The following is a 17842-nucleotide window of genomic DNA, read 5'->3' as shown; positions in this document are numbered from 1 at the left end:
CTATTTAAGGACAGTTAACCAATAAGAAGTCTGATATTTGGGATGTTGGTGGTTAAAGTATATATTAAACATCTAAGTCATATAGCATTTAACACCATAATTACTTCACGGAGGATTGTGCAAGTGGTGATGGACTCTTGCTGTATTGCAATTTACCAATTCTAGTCTGCCATGTGCTAACTGGTTACCCCACCCCGGGGGACCTACTGGTGGCAAGCATGCTGTTGCTTACAAACAGGAGGGTCTAACCAAGGTCTAACTAGGGAGGTCAACAGGTTACAGCGAGCCTATAGCAGAATGCTTTGTAGGCTAATCCTTTACTTTGCAAACGTGAAATAATGACACAAAAGTGTCAAAAAGTGTCAAAAAGTGGTAGTAAATCTGAGATTTCTTCGTTCTAGAATATTTCAAATTTGAGCGCAAAAAACTCCTTAGCATAGCTTTAAACCAGCCTAGCTGACACCGTTTTCCTTCAACTCAGGATGACGGGATGCGGATGCTGAACGATAGTTGTATTGGGTTTTGGGTGGCAGTTTCAGGTGGCAGGTCCATCAAATTGACTTTATTTTGCACAACATAAAACCAGAGTAACAGATATCCTGAGTTTTACCTGCCAAACGCTGGATTTCCACATCTATTCTTTGGAAGAGGACCCTTACTTTTGATTTTTTTCCATCTCTGGAGAAGAGCGAACCAACACATTACTTTTAAGTAAAACTATTCATTCATGTCAAACATTAAAATATTTTTTTCCATGGTTAAGCAAAAGTGATTGATTATACTAATTTTATCTATTACTAGGTATTTCAAAGTTCATATAGATCAAGGAGATTATATACGTCCTTGCTTTAGATGGACAGAGAAGAGCTTGATCCATGGGCATCACGTGACTCCGTGCCCTTTGACCTCCCTGCTGGGATTTTGAAACTCAATCAACCATAAACCTGCCATGGTGTAAACAGCGTTTGTACGGGGCTAGCGAGGAGACAGAAAAACCGCCGATCTTGCCCGGATTTCATGGCCGTGCTCCGGTCTCCACACAGCGGGCTGCCTCCGGGACCGTCCCGGGAGGACCTCGAGGATGAACCGAGCCTCGAGGACATCATCTTCAGCCTGGGGCTGGAGCTGGGCGGCCCGGCGGTGGATGGGGAGGGCAGCGGCGGGGAAACGTCCTCGACTAACGACTCCTTCCGACCGCAGAGACTCAGTAACTCCTTCGGACACGTCTTGTCGCCTCCACCAGTCTCTTCTGTAGACGCTGATGTCTTCCTTAGCAAGCCACTTCCGTCCCAAGATGATGTAGGATCGTCTTTAGGTGCTAGAGTCGGCGGGAACAGCGAGGAAGTGTCAAGACGGAACGGAACTCAGGTGAGACTTTCTACAAATAAATGTTGGCTTCCGAGTAAGAGGAAACGTGTAAAACCACGTTGAGTAGACTCTGTAGGTACGTTTTTGCATAAAAAGCAAATAAAACTGATTAATCATAGAATTATGCCATTAGAATTTAAATTGTTGAGTACCAAGTTTGAACGTTCAGAAGCAACCTTAATATGAGTGCCAGCATTAATGACGTGTGACATCAAGTTGTTTTCAAGGCAATTTTGTTGAATTTTGATTTATTACATACAATGTGCACAAAAGTAGCAAGTCTTAACCATGGTCTTGGAGAGCATGAATGCGAGGCTGGTTATGATTGAGAAGAATAAGCAGTTATTATCCTGAATCATAAATGTGAATTTAAAAACAGGCCAGAATCTATTCAACAGATGAACAAAATAGTATTGGTACAAGTGAGTTAGGTAAGATCACAAACCCATCAAAATGTACTCTCTTAAACAAAAAATTAAAATCAAAGATGCCTCAGCTAAAGTACATGTCAACACTTTGTCTCAACAGACACTAAAACGCTTGTCTTTCACCTGCAAAGACCATGAATGAGGTTGTCAGCAGTTACATTCTTTTGTGTTCACTAGTTGACGATTTGTCAATGGTCTGAGGACAATTGTTCGGTGTAGTGTTACTTGTGGATTGATAAAAGAAACACTCCTCTTCCGTTTTCTTCTTAAATCATGTATTTTTTCTGTCTTCTTCCTACTGGATTTAAGGGTATAGATGTCTGTCAGGAACTTTCGAACATTACTGCACGTAAACGTGACGTGTGTCGTTTTCCGCCCAACGTGTTCAAATATGGTTAACCGAGGAAGTCTATTGTTTTGTTGACAGGTGTGTTTTCACACACGTTAGTCTTGTCAAACTTCCATGCAAATGAAGTATGTTTGAAACAAAGCTTATAGGGTCCCAACGTGTTTCGACGACTACATTCAAAGGACCTTTTCGTCAATTCATCAACGGTAAAAAGCGTTGGATTGCGACATGCGGAGTGATTTGTACGTGTATTACCTTTGTGTCTACACACCGCTATGTGAACTAAGCAGTTGTAACTTGGGTAAATAAACGGTCATGTTTATACTGGGGAAGGTGGAATGCCTGTACTGTAACTTGTGACCTGACATCTGACACTGTGAATTAAGTCAGCTGTAATGCTGTTGTAATTGTTGTACAGTTTTCTGTTGTGTAGTTTTACAAAAATGTTACCAACTTACACTGCAACTCAACTGTAAACGGACCCCACTACAGTATACCATGTAGTTACAATGTGTAGCAGTTTTGCTAAATGATTAGATTTTCACACTATATTATAGTATATAGCTGTACTATATACCCGTTTTGGATATGCATAGATCTTAGCCATCTTGACCTCAAAATATTTGACCTCTCTTCAAAACCCATGACTCATACCTTACCATAATAATAGATGCTGTGAATCATCCTCAGTGTGTTCAATAAAAAGCAGGAAGCACATTTTACTCTCAAATTCATACTCATACATAGGAATGTTTTGACCCAGCATGTTAGTACTACTTGTACTAGCTATTGTACAGTCCAGGGCAAGTGAAAGTGCAGATCGGGCAAATAAGATTTTTACACTTACTTCAAGTAGTGAGATTTTTATATACTTCATACTTTTTACAGTCATGATAATGGTCAACATAGAAAAATGGAAACAATAAGAATTCCATTACTGGAAGTTAAAATGCATATTATAAAAGTGACATTTGACTTTTGGGTAAAATTTGGTTCAGACGAGTAAAATTTTTTATGTGCTTGCCCATGAATTTACAAGTGAATTTTAGAAAACTTGTCCAACCTTGATCCAGAAATATGTGCTGGTCAATGCATAAAATTGTCAGACTGTTGTGTATGAAATTATGTGAAGGAATGTACTTCCAGACATGTTTAATATACAAGTCGACTTGTCTGAGGTATATGTTTGGTTTAATTTGTCTTACTTGGCCTATTAAGGAGATGTAACATCTGGAAAAGTCTTCAAGGGTTTGAACTTTGAGAGCCAAATAGTTGAAGCTGACATTTTAAGAGTAAAGCTGTTAGAATGTGCCTGGGACTATAGCCAAGTCTTCAAATTCAAGGTCTGCAACTACTGTAAATGCAGAAATGTTCGCGGTGGATTAATGTTCGCGGTTTTCGCGGCAACCACTTCACCGCGAACTTAAAACCACCGCGAACATTTTTCTATGGTATTAGACCATATAAAAGCTCATTGATTAGACTGCAGTGATGGTGTTACCGCGAAATTAAAACCACCGCGAAAAGTCCTTTTTCCCGCTACCGCGAAATTAAATCCCTGCAAACTTAAATGCATTTACAGTATGCAAGACCAGCAGAAAATTTAACATATAACGTTAGCAATCTAAATTTTGCCATCTGAAATGATGATGTATGAAATGCAAGAATACATGTTCAATTGGATACAAAAATATCATTCTGTACTATGAAAGACAGTGATATTTGTTTTGGAGCAATAGCCGGTTTCTTTTGTTCATTAGATTGTAGTTTTATTCTCCAGTCACACATGAAGAAGTATTCAGAATGGTTTGCAGGATATCGTAGGGGAACAGAGAAATCTCTGTTTCAAGTACGTTAAGTTCTTCTTGTTTCATGTCCTACCAACAGTAAAGAGAGAGAGACATAAATGTTTAAGAATATTAGAACCAAAACACACATCTCTGTTACTGGTGCAGAAAACGATATTTTCAATATATTGCTGTCATGTCCAACTCATATATCCGTCTTCGTAGGCCAGTTTCTTCATAATGTATTCCAAATGCGAGACCAGATTACTCATACATAACTGTACTGTTATCGATAATGCTTTGTTATTGTTTTGTATGTAGCCTCTTAGTACTACTGTCTGTATAGCTATAGTTGTTTTTGGTTGCCATACATTGTACCCTGTGCGATTGTTGAGCAATAAACTCATTCAATGCTACTAGGATGATAAGGCTAAGGATTGTTGTAAAAAGACAGCCTGCATAGTGCAGAAGTTGACAGACTGGTTTGGTCACTTTTGGAATAGATCATACATGTTATTTGTCATCATTAACTCAGACAAGCATGTACTTAATCTCACATTATCTCACTAATGTTTTGAAGATGTTGCCTATGAAAAGTATTATGTGGTGATCTTGTCTAAAACTGTTAGATGTACAAACATCTGGGAGATTGAGAAAAAAATCACTTGTACAGCAAAGTTAGACGTTACTTTCACAAAAAACAGAAGACTAAACCAAGTGCCCTAATGACCAGGTCAGGGGGTGGATAGCTTTTCTTAATTCTACACGCATAATTAGTAACACTAACAGAGCTGTCTCTCCAGGTTAGCATGACCTTTTTTGACACTCTCACATTTTTACATACTAAACATTCCAAATAAAATATCACTGCCTTGATATCATTTTGTTTTAAGAGTTCAACAAATAGTACCATAAATAATGCTTCAACATTTATGCAGTTAATTAAAAGTTTCATTGCCAGACTACCCATTATGAACCACCCATATAAATGATTCAATATACACATGACTTGCTATAGAATAGCTTGTATTTTGCAGGTATGATGTTCATTCAGTGACTTAGTGTACCATATGCTTGTATGTGTACTTGTAGTACTTAGCAGCAGTTGAGACCCTTGTCTAAGTGCAGATTTCATGGCAAAGTAAGTGTGAAACAACTGTGAAACTTCAGTCTGTGAAAGCTTTTAACACCAGACATGCTTCTCCTGTAACTGCATGCTTTATTCTAACCACCCACTGTAATTCTGCTACTGGTAATGCACTAATTCATCTTTTGAATTTGATTTGAAACTTGATCTTACCACCAGGAAATCAGAAAGGGTTACCAAAAGGCTTATGTTCTGCCTGGCTGGTTCCCTAACCAACTTGTCTCTAAAGGGTTCAGGTCGTGTTTCTGGGTTCTGGCTCCCCATTGGTCGGTTTTACTGATCTAATCAGAAAATAGAATTTGGGTATATGAAGTAATTGTGTGGTGGAACAGCTTGTTGTAACTGCAGTACTAGTATACTGGTCCAGAGAATGCTTTACAAGAGGGTATTACTAAAAGTTGCAGAAACTTGATAGTAGACATTATACAAATGGCAATATTCATATCATACAGGGCTCGAAGTACTTTTTTCTGCAGGTAACACTGAAAATTACCTGCACCAGACAAATTTTACCTGCACCACTCTGAATTTGAACCATTGCTATTTTTTCTTCTATACTTTATAGGTGGTAACAGTTAGTGCCCTAAATAACAATCCACATACACCTACGTCATATGACATTATACATAAAACCCAGTACATGAACCAGTGCAGGTTAGGTGCAGGTAGACAACAGAAATACCTGCACAACTCCAATTTTACCTGCACAAACATGCATATACAGGTGGTATTTTAGCCCTGTATCATACAAAGCTTCATAAATGCATGGTGAAACCAAGGTATAAATTAAAATTGATTTCCGATATTTCACTATGGATACCACTGTATATCAGCATTTATTATCTTCACCAATAATCATGTATGTACACATGTATAGCACACAGATACACTTGTACCCTAAAACCACCTGTATGTACTGCAGGGATAAACAAGTCCATTAGCCCGATTGTTCCGGACAAGTAAAAGTGCTGTTCGGGCAAGCAGAAGTGCTTCCCCACTTGCCCGTCGGGGGCAAGTAAGAATTTCCAGATGTGACCCGCTCAAATTACCACTGACTGTGACAGCACAGGGCTGAATGCCTACCTATAGTGACCATGTCATTTTTAAGCCTGTAGAAACATTGATTCTGGATGATAGGGCCAAAACTTTCTCGTCAGTGAGGTAAACAAAGTGAAAATACATAGAAAAATGTAATTTAAATTTCGGGCAAGTGAAAATTTGGTTCGGGCAAGTAAATCTTTTATATACTTGCCCGATAGGACAAGTGAATTTTTGAAAACTTGTCTAACCCTGTACTGCCTGGCTACTATCAGACAATACGACCTCTGTTGTGTGCGCGGTGAGAGCCACACTGTTGTGGACATTCCATGGTAATTGTACCTCTCCATTCCCATCGTCACTTACCTGGTAACCCATGGCAACAAACAACCCACCTGTGTAACTACCGCTAGTTGTAAATATACTACTAGGTAACAGGCTAGGACCTAGGTGTCCTGGTATGTAGTAATTAGAGTATTTTTTAACAGTTTAATGCATAATGTTAGCCCCCACATTAAAACTTACTGGTCTTTCCAATACTAGTAGTAGTATGGACACAAAGAAAGCCTATTGAACACATGGCCTTTTTTCAGAGTTTTGTATATGTGTTTTGTTTACAGACCTAGAACTAAAGTACTAAATATATATTCTAGTAGGCAAATTGCAGCTTACAGATTTGTTATACATGACAGTTTCTATTCCTCCAAAATATATTTTCTCATACCCAGCCCACTATTGTTACAGACGATCTTGTCTCGTCCCTCTTTTAATTTAAAGTTGCAAACAGTGTTGAATTTCTGTTGTAATGTTGTGATAACACGTGTCAATGATTTCAGTAGCCTGCAGGAGAGCCAGGGTGTGCCTATGAAAAAGCTTGCATCACTGTCCAAAGTACAGATATTTCGAGCTTGCAATCCTGTATGTGGGTTTGATAAGGGGGAGGTTCAGTAATGATTTATTATTGGTGTCCTTGAAAGTAGAGCCGAGCAAACAAAAAAGCCTAGAATAGACTAGCCAATAGGGTGAAGGAATTAAGACAGACTACTTAAATCTGGTTTTGTGATTTTGTATTTGCGAGTTGCCACAGAAAGTTGGACAAATACACGGCCAAACATTCTCCCTAATCCCAAGTCTACAGGATCATACATGCTATGGCACTTTACCCTCTATTGTGCCAGGATTACCACCCATGTGCGTCACAGTTAGACTATACAAACTTCGCTGACCTCAGCACCGACTTCTGTCTACAAATCTTCCTGTGCGCTGTCTTTCAGGCTTTGTAACAGAATCAAAGTAATTCTTTTCGGATTCTAAGAGCTTTTCAGGATTGTTAGAGTCTGGAAAATTTGTTGATTAGCATGAGACTACGGTATTGGTGTGAAATTTATGCTCAGTTGACTGCGTTTTTTTGTAGAGTAACAGAAGAGCAGTTGTTTGGGTAAAGTATTAGGTTGACCCTGTGTCCTTACTGTGGTGTATGCATAGGTAGTCATGTGTATAGTCATTCTGCAACACATAATTACAAGTCACCAGGGCTCTGCTTTAATCAAAGGATCATTGAAATACCGGGTAATCATAAAAATATATTTTTGAGAAATGAACCATTTTTATAATGTACAACAACTAGATGATATTTTGCACCTATTACAAATGTAGTTTAGAAACCTGGACTCTAGAAGAATAGCATATAACTTTTGTTCAATCGTTAAATTTCTTTATAATGATAATTTACCTATCTTGACAGTGTTAGAAATAAAAGTCTTTGACTGCAATTTGTAGTCTGTTAGCTATAGATACATAGAAACTTGCATTCAGCATGATAGCTTGTAATAACGACTGTATTTTTTCAGCAAACGCAGCAGAGTGGCATTTCCACCAATCACAGAGAGGAGCCCCCGTCACCCTCCGGTCACCAGCCCTCCAGACTATTGTCCAGATTTTATGACGACCTGAGAAAAAAGAACCCAGCGCTGTTTGAAAAGCATGACAGATCATCAATAGGGGAAAGTCCAGTATCACCAAGGTCGGAGGTCACATCCCCAAGGTCAGAGTTGAATCATGGGACTGAAACAGACAGTAGGGGGAGGAGGAGAGCGGGATCGCTCGCTCGGTCCGACAGTGGGCACAGCGTCGCGGAGAGCTACTCCAGTCGGGGGAGCGACGAGAGCCGCATGTCGTTGAAGGAACGACTGGAAAAGAACAAGCAGAACATGCAGGAATTGCTGTCCAGGCAACCGTTTCCTCCAAAGTGCTTGTCCAGAAGTCGCGAGAACCTGATGGCGAGTAGAGGAAGATCTGAGTCGGACCCTTTTTCAGAACGGAGGGAACTAACGTCAACTCCGGAATTGAGAACTGCAGGAAATTCTCTCTCGCCAAGACAGACTCCGAGTCCGAACCAAAGACCCTCCCACGGTGTGAGACAGAGTGCAAGCTCCAGCGACTTGCCAGCCAGAGGATATCACTTGCCACAGACACAGGTGCCAGCGGCAGACTTGCAGCAGCTAAGACTAGCCCGGACCAGGAGTCCTGACTCCCACCATGACAGTGCAGTAGACATGGACTCTGTCTCTCTACAGTCAGGACAAGGTCCAACTGAACAGTCGTCAGAGGGACTGTCCAATGGGTCGGAACCGTACCATTATCACAGAGGTAGGTCTCATTCAAACCCCTTTTCTAACATACATTTATTATTTAGTAGAATGTTAGCTCTCATAAATTTGCCAGGTACGCTAAGAGCACCAAATTAAAAAAGTGGTGAATTGAAAGAGATCTACCGGTAAAGCAGCATCAGTAACCCCCAAGGTATGCACACCTCAGAGTATCTTTATATGATGAGATATTCTTCAGAAGGCCTTTATAGCACTGTTTTTAGAGGTTCTATTTTAGTACCACTAGCAGTGAATGTGTTATTTCTTAAAGTTAACCTTTGGCCTTTGGACATACCATTTTACCACAATATTTATGCACCTAAAATTCCTAAATACTGTATCTGTAGTGTGACATAGGATACAGAGTTTTATCCAACAACAGTTTGCTGTAAGGAAAGTTTGTTGTTAAATAAGAAGCCATATGCTATAGATTGAAGGTGATTTGCTGACCCCATTGACAATATTTGTTAAGCTTGTGGCATGATAATCTAATCAAAGACTAATGTCAGGGCACATTGTGTACATACTCTCATTGCTTAGAAACAATGTAATGAAGCTCTTAAGTTATATTTAGTCTTCCTGAGGGCATCAGATACATATCTGTGGAAACAATCATTTATATTCCTGGACCATTGAAATGTTCTCAACTCACAGTACCTACTAGTAATAGCATGACTTAAATGTTTTGTAGAAATTTGGCAACAAAACTGCAAATATTCTAAATCTAAAATCTCCATTGAGATTGACATTTGCAACAGTACTATAATTCTTAATTGTTCCAGCATTGGTAAATATCAAAACTGCAGTGGCTGACAAAATGGCTGATGACTCAAGCAGTGGTGTCGTATTTGTACACTTTGAATGTCGCTGTCCAATGTCATAGTTTATGATATGATTCTTATGATGTTGAAAATTGATAAACTTGACTTTCTTTGAATGTTTTGACTGTTCAGGTTCTATGATACATACATTTAAGAGTTTGTCTTGTAAATGTAATGTACTGTACATGTATTTGGCCCATGTAAATATTTTGCACAATCCATATATATATATACATCCAAGTCAGGCAATACTTTTACCTACTGTCTAAAAACACAATAACAAGTGTTTCTAAAACATTTGGCACATGTAACAGTAGGACCCAACTTACACTTTGTTTGGAAAGTTTGCCATTGGCTACAAAACGGCACCCTCCACACAGTTTTACCAGCTGTCACGTCAAGTGGTGGGGAGTATTGATTCTGTTTCACAACATTCCAAACACAATAACTCAGCTTTGGAGAACACCAACTTCCGTCACCGCCTACCCACCGGATGGTAGAACCTCATACACTAGAGCTGTGCGACAGATTTTCACGTCAAGGCCATTTCATATTCATCTTTCAATTGGATACTGGATTATTTGGATGGTTTCTAATGCTGTATATGACTGCTCTAGCAAAGGATGCCTACAAGAAAGAGGCTGAAGACCAAACCTAGTGGTTTCTGCTGTTGCCTGAGTATTACTAAGAGTTTTACGCTACGTGGTGGGTCAAATCTGACAAAGTTAAACCCTGGGAATGTGTTATGCTTTGGCAGAGGATTATATGCATAATATGTGTGTATAGAGCACATAGAATCCTTTGTTGTCTGCATGTAGTAATGTACTTATGGGGATTTAGGTAAGAACCTAGGGTAGAAGACATTTCATGCCCTATATTGTAAGCGGCTGTATTATCATATATCTTGATTCTTAGAGTTTTTGCTCATGTTAATTTCTAGTCATCTTCTTTACTGTAGTGACAAGACAATATGCCATGATTTGATGATACATGTATGTGAACTTGTAAGTTGTATATCTGTGTCTTATATCTTAGGTCAGGAGCCTTTGTACGACTATTGGAATACAAACTACATGAATGTGAAATACCTTTGGGAATGTCATATTTGATAAGGGCACATGCCACCTGTACCCTGGTAAGGTCAGTGGTCAATCTAAAATGTCCACTTATAATGATGGTTGGATCTGTCCCCAAGGGTAAGATGGTGCATGCTAAAAGTTTAGGAACCATATAGCACCTGTACAGCGCCCGTACAGGCTACGGTACAGTACCTGTATAGCACCTGTACAGCAGCTGTATAGCAACCGTACAGCACACATACAGCACCTGTATACCACCTGTACTCCACTTGTGCAGCACCAGTACTGCACCCGTATTCCCTAGCTTAGAGACCCCCCAGAAAACCACTATTTCATCACAGTTTATCTTTTTGTATCCATCGTAGGTTATCACACTGCAGACAGCGATGCAGACTCCGGTATCTCCCGTCCACACCGCCCAGCAGTTCAGAGGAGTACTGCAGCGTCCTCACCAGATGATTCTGATCCGTCCACAAGGCACAGAGGCAATCAGAGGTGCGTGTTTTTATCTTTATTAACCTCTCATGTGCTATTATAGAATATTCTTTGATCAATGACTCGTGAAAACATGTAAAACACATACCTCCATATTTTCGAGATCTGCTCAGTACATCATGATCAAGGAATGACCTAGTCTCGCAAGATCATGGGACAAGGTCAGAGACTTGTGTGAATCTTTAATTTTGAAAAAAAGTTGAATAATGTTGAATAATGTGTAAATTTCTGAAATGAACTGGCCCCTGTTGTTATAACAAAATCATGTGATTTGGTTTACTACAACTTACAGACAGTAATGAATTGTGAAATGTGTTGTCTTGATCTTGAAAACAACCAGCGTCTTGTTTACGTTTGCTCGTAGGGTTCGAGAGCGTCCACTCTCAGCCAATCACAGAGAGGCACTACGGCTGCTACAGCAAGCACGGTCAAAGGCAACGCCACTGAAAGCTGACCACTCAATCCGTCCTGTTGTAACCAGTCCCAAAGACAGGTATGCAGGGTTGGACAAGTTTTTTAAAATTCACTTGTCCTATCGGGCAAGTACATAGAAAATTTACTTGCCCGAACCAACTTTCCACTTGCCCAAAATTTAATAAATGACATGTATTTTTACTTTCATCGATGGAATTCTTGTTATTGGCTCTATTTTTCTTTGTTGACCAATGCTTGATGCCCTGACTGAAAAGTGGCAAGTATAAAAAAAATCTCACTCATTGAAAAATCTTACTTGCCCGTCGGGCAAGTGGGATAGGACATGTACTTGCCCGACCATCACTTTCACTTGCCCGGGACAATAGGGCTAGTGGACTTGTTTATCCCTGGGTATGTGCTTTAGACTTCACTTCTCTTATCATTTATTTTTTCATAATTCAAAACTTATTCAACAAAACAAAAAGTGAACCATCTTTACATAGTTTACATAGTATGACCTGTATTGTCCGTGATTCTTCAGTTTCCCTCATTATTATGATAAAATATTTGATTGACATGTTTCGTGTTTGCTCTTTCCAGTCCACATGGCATTGATAGCTACTTACAACAGGGTGCTCGTCCCAAGAATGGTATTCTACAAAACGGGAACAGCGGCCATCTTGGCAAATCTGGTCACGGCAGCGACCGTGAAAACTATCCGCCTGGAAATAACCACAGGACTTCCCGTAAGAGCCAGCGGAACGGCGAGACAGCCCGCGTACGATTCATGGATGATGTGGGAGTGAGTTCTGATGGAGATGTTCAGAATGGAGTTGTGGAGGGACCTTTGGGTGCGCTGGCCACGGAGGGGGACGTACGTGTCACGAATAGAGAAAACAAGAGGAACAGGAAACGGAACGGTTCCCATGGCAACCGTTCGCCAAGTCCCTGGTCGGAAAGGAACGGTGCGTTGATCCATGAGGAGATCATTCAAACAGACAATTTCATATTGCCAGATACGTACATCGGTAGTAGCCCCGAAGGTTCAGAACGTCAGGATACACCGTCTCCAAGAAAACACAATAGTCAGTCTCCAACAAGTTACAATTCTCCACCTGAAAGATATCAGAATTCTCCTTCCCCAAGGAATCACAGCCATCAAAATGTTCAAGTTCAGGTGCACTCGTCAAGCCAATCTGACAGCACAATGTCCAACGGGAGTCTGTCGTCACACGGGAGAGCCCCGAGACAGTCCAGTAGAACTGACCGATATAACCCCTCCTCAAAGCAAAGCCCAGCCAATCAAAGGCCAGACAATAAAGGAATGGAGCGACATCAAGAATCCGACCCGCGCCCGCGTAGGAAATCCCCCGATGTCAATGGTACTTACAGAAGTTCTTCAGTTTCTCCTCCAAACATTGGTATTGAAGATGCTTACAGAACGGTTGATCTTAACAATGGTAGAAATAGTAGAAATTCAAGACAACCGTCAGGACTACAAAGTTTAAGAGAAGGGAGAGCACAAGATGACAAACTGCTCAGAACAAGTTATGTTGGGGTCTCACCAGATTCCTTGAAGACATCAGAACCAGAGTATGCCACTGTCGATAAGACAAGGAAGCAGAGGAGAGGGACGGAACGACCTGAGTCAGCAAAGTCGGCAGGGTCATCGTCCTCAAGTAACCCCTGTGTTGTGGAAGAGGTGGATGTTGGGATAGAATCTATTGCTAAACCTAAGGAGAAGAAGAGAGGGAACACAAGGTAAACAAATGTTAGGCCATGATGATTTAATTATACGGATCACATCCTCTAGGATCCTCCAAACAATAGATTTTTCATTTTTATAGTTGCACATCTTCTTCTTTGACCGTGGAATTGACAGTGACATTCTAGCTATGACGTTAGCATACAAAACATGTACGTTTTCCAATATCTGATTGCAATCTGTGGCATGCAGTTTCTCATTTTACAATACAATTCAAAACTTTTTTTTCTTTAGAAAAAAATTGATGCAGGCACGGATGTCATCCATATAATGAAAACATAACCTTACAGTGCATAAAATCTTTCTGTGGGAAAGCAGACCCAAATCAATGCACATAATTTTGTAATCCGTAAGTTCAAGTGGTGAATGTACAGTGTTTACTAATAGCAGGGCTCCAAATACTTTTTTCTGAATACCTGCAGGTAACACTGAAAATAACCAGCACCAGACAAATTTTACCTGCACCACTCTGAATTTAAGAAGTAAGGATCATACTAAAATACATTTGCTATTTTTTCTTCTATACTTTATAGGTGGTAACAGTCAATGAAGCTAATAAGAATCCACATACACCTACATCATATGACATTTATGTGTAAAACCCAGTATATGGACCAGTGCAGGTTAGGTGCAGGTAGACACCAAAAATAACTGCACAGCTCCAATTTTACCTGCACAAACCTGCATATGCAGGTGGTATTTCGAGCCCTGTTTTTTAATATCTATTGTTTTTTCTGCTTTTGATTCACTTTGTTCTCTACTTTTTTAGGGATCTGACAGGATTCCCAGATGAAGATCTGCGTTCTTCCCGATCCTCGCTGTTCGACAGAATGCAATCCTTTGGAAAGGCTTCCAAGAAGAAGTTTCACTCCCTGCGGCGAGCGGTCAGCATGCAGGCTCTTGACCGTCCAAACTCGCCGGCCGAGCCCGAGGCCAAACTGAAAAAGACTCCGTCCCTAATGTCGTTGAAGAAGACTCCGTCGCTTCGTTCCTTGACCAATCTGAGCTTCCGGCGAAAGAAGGACATTGACCGTTCCCGTCAGTACATGGTGGAAGATGACTTGCACCGGGACACGAAAGCGAGAACGAGTGACAGGAGAAGGCTCCGACCCAGCAGTGCCAAGAGTGACAGCGTCTCTTCGGGAAGGTAAGATTTGTCTTGTTTATTCAGTTTTACCACATTTGTGGAAGGATTTTCATAACAGGTGACTATCGCCTTTGCAAGATGTCAACCCGGAGACCAGACTGTAAGGTTTGATCCAGTCACACCGGGAAGGTCCCCTACTCTTTTCCATAAGTGCGGTGGGTTCTTAAACGTGCTCGAGGTGTGACTCTCCCCTAACACTGGACCTCCATTTAATGTCCTATCTGGGGGACGGCCCAAACAGAAGCTTGGTACTGATTTTTCACTTGTACTGAGTGAGGTAAGGAAAGTCGTGTTAAGTGCCTTTCTCAAGGGCAAAACATCGCTGATATGGCAGGTTTTGAACTTTGGACCTGAGCCCAAATCACTGCCAATTATGCCACACAATCTCGCAAATATACACATTTTAAACGTTTAAATCTAGACAAGTATCCCATAGTATAGGGTGTATTCTTTATTATGATTGACATGGTTTTCTTAATGCTACTGACACAATTTGTTTTGATTTACCTGCAAAGCCTTTGTGCTGGTAATTCAATCTGTGGGTACACCTTTGGGATTGACAGCTTTGAAATAGCTTTGTTCCATCTGGTTGTGTATTGTATACAATGTTCTCAGCTGTGAAAACTGTGTGTTCCGTCATCCATTAGTTATTGCTACACTGACTGGTTATTGTGGAAATGTTCACAGAATGGGCTACTACAGTGGTATCTAGCCATTCTGTGCACATTTTGGCAGTACATATAATACAGAAGATAGAAAATGAAAATTGCTGCAAGTTCAATTCAATTAAAATCTACTAGTACTAGTAGGTCTTTGTATATTATGTTAATGAAAGGACATTTCGTTGGTGTTTTAGCGTGCTGAATATTACCACTAGTACTTGCTGTAGTGGCGTAATGCATGTATTGTTCGTTGTACATACTTGGACAGCTGACAGTTGTAAGCCTTTGTATGGCCAATGCTTTACATCAAAAGCTGTGTTTGAGGTGTTTTGTCTGAAAGGTGAACTGTATGTTGTTTGTAGGACATTCTTTTGGTAGCACAGTTGTGCAGGAATGCTGCTGCTTGGGATAGTAATTTAGGCTATTTTTGTAACAATGGGACGTATCAAACTCCAGGTGTTGTTGCCTGTGTTCTCAACCTCTCTTGACTTTTTGAGGTATTTATTGCACACTGGGTCTATATTTGTTAGGAGTTAGGGGTTAATACAGGTCAAAGCATTTCACTGTAACGGTTAGGAGGGTAGGGGGCTTTTTAGTGCAAAGAAAGTTGATTGTTGTTTCAGAGTCATGGTTTAGGAAACTTGTGGGTGGCACTGTTCTGTGAGCTGAATTGTTTCTACGCTTCATTGTGCATTTTATTAATTCGCTTTGCTGGCATTGCAGGCAGCCAAGTTGTCCAAATTAACATTGTGCAGTTATATACATGTAATACTTCCTATCTTGATGATACATATTCTTTGTTCTTTTACCTATTATATTGTAGAAATTCAGAGGGGCGAGTAAGAACAGAAAGAAACAACACCCCGACTCCCGGGATTCGAACCCGCGCCGAACCCGGGCAGCCGGATCACAAATCCAACGTGCTAACCACATCACCAAAAGCTCAAGAGCTGTTGGCGTGGTCAGTTTGGCAGCGCTAGAACCCCACTGTTACAATATCTGAATTCAAATTTTACAGAGGCTAAACAGAAGTGAAGTGAAGTTTGGTGCACTGAGTTATGAAGTCAGCTTATTTGTAAGAAAATTTTGTACTGAAATGGCTTGTTTTTTTACATGACCTTTCAGTAAATTTCCCAGCCCACCCAAGAGGCCTAGCAGTGCCAGGGGTGACCAGGACCTGGACACAAGCTCAGTCTCCTCCCCGGGGCACTTCAGGACGATTGGTCGCCTGGTGAAGATGATGCCTGACAACACCCAGGTCATTGAACTCATCAAGCCTCCTCACGGGCCGTTTGGGTTCTACATCGCCCGGGGCAACGAGAAGTACAATCATGGTGAGACTTGACTCTAGGATATTGTTACATGTTTGGGACTAGAAACTATTGTTACCAGTCAAAAGTGGGTCATGTTTTTTACCAGCATCTGTTGGTTTGTGACCAGAGTTATGGAAACAATTTTTCATGTGAAAATCTACCTAGTACTTATCTAAACAGGGCTAGAGGACCGTATACAGACATCGGCCAATCTCTAAGGTCGCATAGTGATCAAGAAACACCATATCATATGTTCTGCCAAAATGTCATTTAGAGTGTGTAGACTACGTAGCCAATTCATTTTCCAGCTGTACATGTGTGGCTCCTTCAAAACACTGAATCCTGAAGAAAAAGAATGTATACCATGAATCAATTCTGCCCTCCTAGGCTTGGTTGTTTTTAGTCTTCATTGTTTTAGCTTCCATATCAAAAGGCAGCTCTCAATAGATATTAGGGAATAAATTAGTGTTGATGTGTGTATTGAAATAGTCTTCTATTAGTTCTAACCTGTTTGTTTGATATCCACAAACACTTATTGAATGATGAACTGGCACCTCAAGGCATTCAAATTCATACAATGTGCTTAATACTTCATACATTTTTGCCCTCCAGGCGTTTTTGTGTCGCGCTTGAGCGACGGATACCCCGACAAGCTGTTCGCTGGGCTGCTGGGGCTCGGTGACGAGATTCTGGAAATCAACGGGGTGGCGGTGAACACGATAACCCTGGATGACGTCTATGACCTGATGGCGGAAACGAAAGAAAAACTTGTACTACGTGTTCTTCCCCTACTGGCTCGTAATGACTGGTAGCATTTTCTCAGCATTATTATTAGTGGTAGCCAAAAAGGGCTGGTAAAAAGTTCTCATTAAAAGGGATGTACAGCAACTGTTTCTCAAAACATGTTTATCTAGCAATAAATGTCTGATAGCCAAAATTTTTCAAACTATTCTATGCTATTCCAGCAGCAAATTTCTCTCAAATCATTCCAGGTTGAATGAAAAAAGACTGATTAAACGTCTTTTTCATTTCTTGTCTTAGCATTTCTAGATTTGTAATTTTAGACATCTTTAAACACGTATTTATAGCAGATTTTCCTAAAATCATTCTAGCTAGCTAGGTATCATTGATATACACTTCTCAAATATTCCAAGTTGCTAAAATGCACAAGTAGCAAACATTTCTCATTCCTTATAGATAAATCATTGCTAGCAAAGGAATTCTCAAGCCATTCCAATCCATACATACATACAGAAAGAAGTGGCAAATGTTTGTCTAATTAAGTAGTGTAACTTAGCAAGTTTTTCAAATCATTCCGAAAAGTGTGTTTAAATAATCGTCTTCCATCTTGAGGAACATTACAAATGTGAGAATCAACCGT

At 40.4% G+C, this 17842-nt stretch overlaps 2 protein-coding genes across 2 annotated transcripts; both read left to right on the top strand.

The window, feature by feature from the left end:
* Positions 1-894: 894 nt before the first annotated feature.
* Positions 895-14490, top strand: LOC118420434 (serine/arginine repetitive matrix protein 1-like). The gene is made up of 6 exons (XM_035827228.1): positions 895-1368; positions 7968-8766; positions 11031-11160; positions 11525-11653; positions 12175-13335; positions 14109-14490. The coding sequence occupies exons 1-6, from the start codon at positions 1018-1020 to the stop codon at positions 14488-14490; spliced, it is 2952 nt and encodes a 983-aa protein (XP_035683121.1). The 5' UTR covers positions 895-1017.
* Positions 14491-16254: 1764 nt separating this feature from the next.
* LOC118420558 (partitioning defective protein 6-like) lies at positions 16255-17440 on the top strand. The gene is made up of 2 exons (XM_035827414.1): positions 16255-16482; positions 17074-17440. The coding sequence occupies exons 1-2, from the start codon at positions 16386-16388 to the stop codon at positions 17271-17273; spliced, it is 297 nt and encodes a 98-aa protein (XP_035683307.1). The 5' UTR covers positions 16255-16385; the 3' UTR covers positions 17274-17440.
* Positions 17441-17842: the final 402 nt, after the last annotated feature.

The sequence above is a fragment of the Branchiostoma floridae genome, chromosome 8, assembly GCF_000003815.2.
Source record: "Branchiostoma floridae strain S238N-H82 chromosome 8, Bfl_VNyyK, whole genome shotgun sequence".
NCBI classification, from domain to species: domain Eukaryota; kingdom Metazoa; phylum Chordata; class Leptocardii; order Amphioxiformes; family Branchiostomatidae; genus Branchiostoma; species Branchiostoma floridae.
Note: the sequence above shows the minus strand (reverse complement) of the source record. Positions and strands in the feature narration are given on the sequence as shown.

Bases quoted from the DNA above. Each gene is read 5' to 3' on its own strand.
- LOC118420434 (XM_035827228.1), top strand. From the start codon at position 1,018: ATGGCCGTGCTCCGGTCTCCACACAGCGGGCTGCCTCCGGGACCGTCC. The intron at 11,654-12,174 runs GTATGCAGGGTT...TGCTCTTTCCAG, and splicing joins GTAACCAGTCCCAAAGACAG to TCCACATGGCATTGATAGCT. The intron at 13,336-14,108 runs GTAAACAAATGT...CTACTTTTTTAG, and splicing joins AAGAAGAGAGGGAACACAAG to GGATCTGACAGGATTCCCAG.
- LOC118420558 (XM_035827414.1), top strand. From the start codon at position 16,386: ATGATGCCTGACAACACCCAGGTCATTGAACTCATCAAGCCTCCTCAC. The intron at 16,483-17,073 runs GTGAGACTTGAC...TTTGCCCTCCAG, and splicing joins CAACGAGAAGTACAATCATG to GCGTTTTTGTGTCGCGCTTG.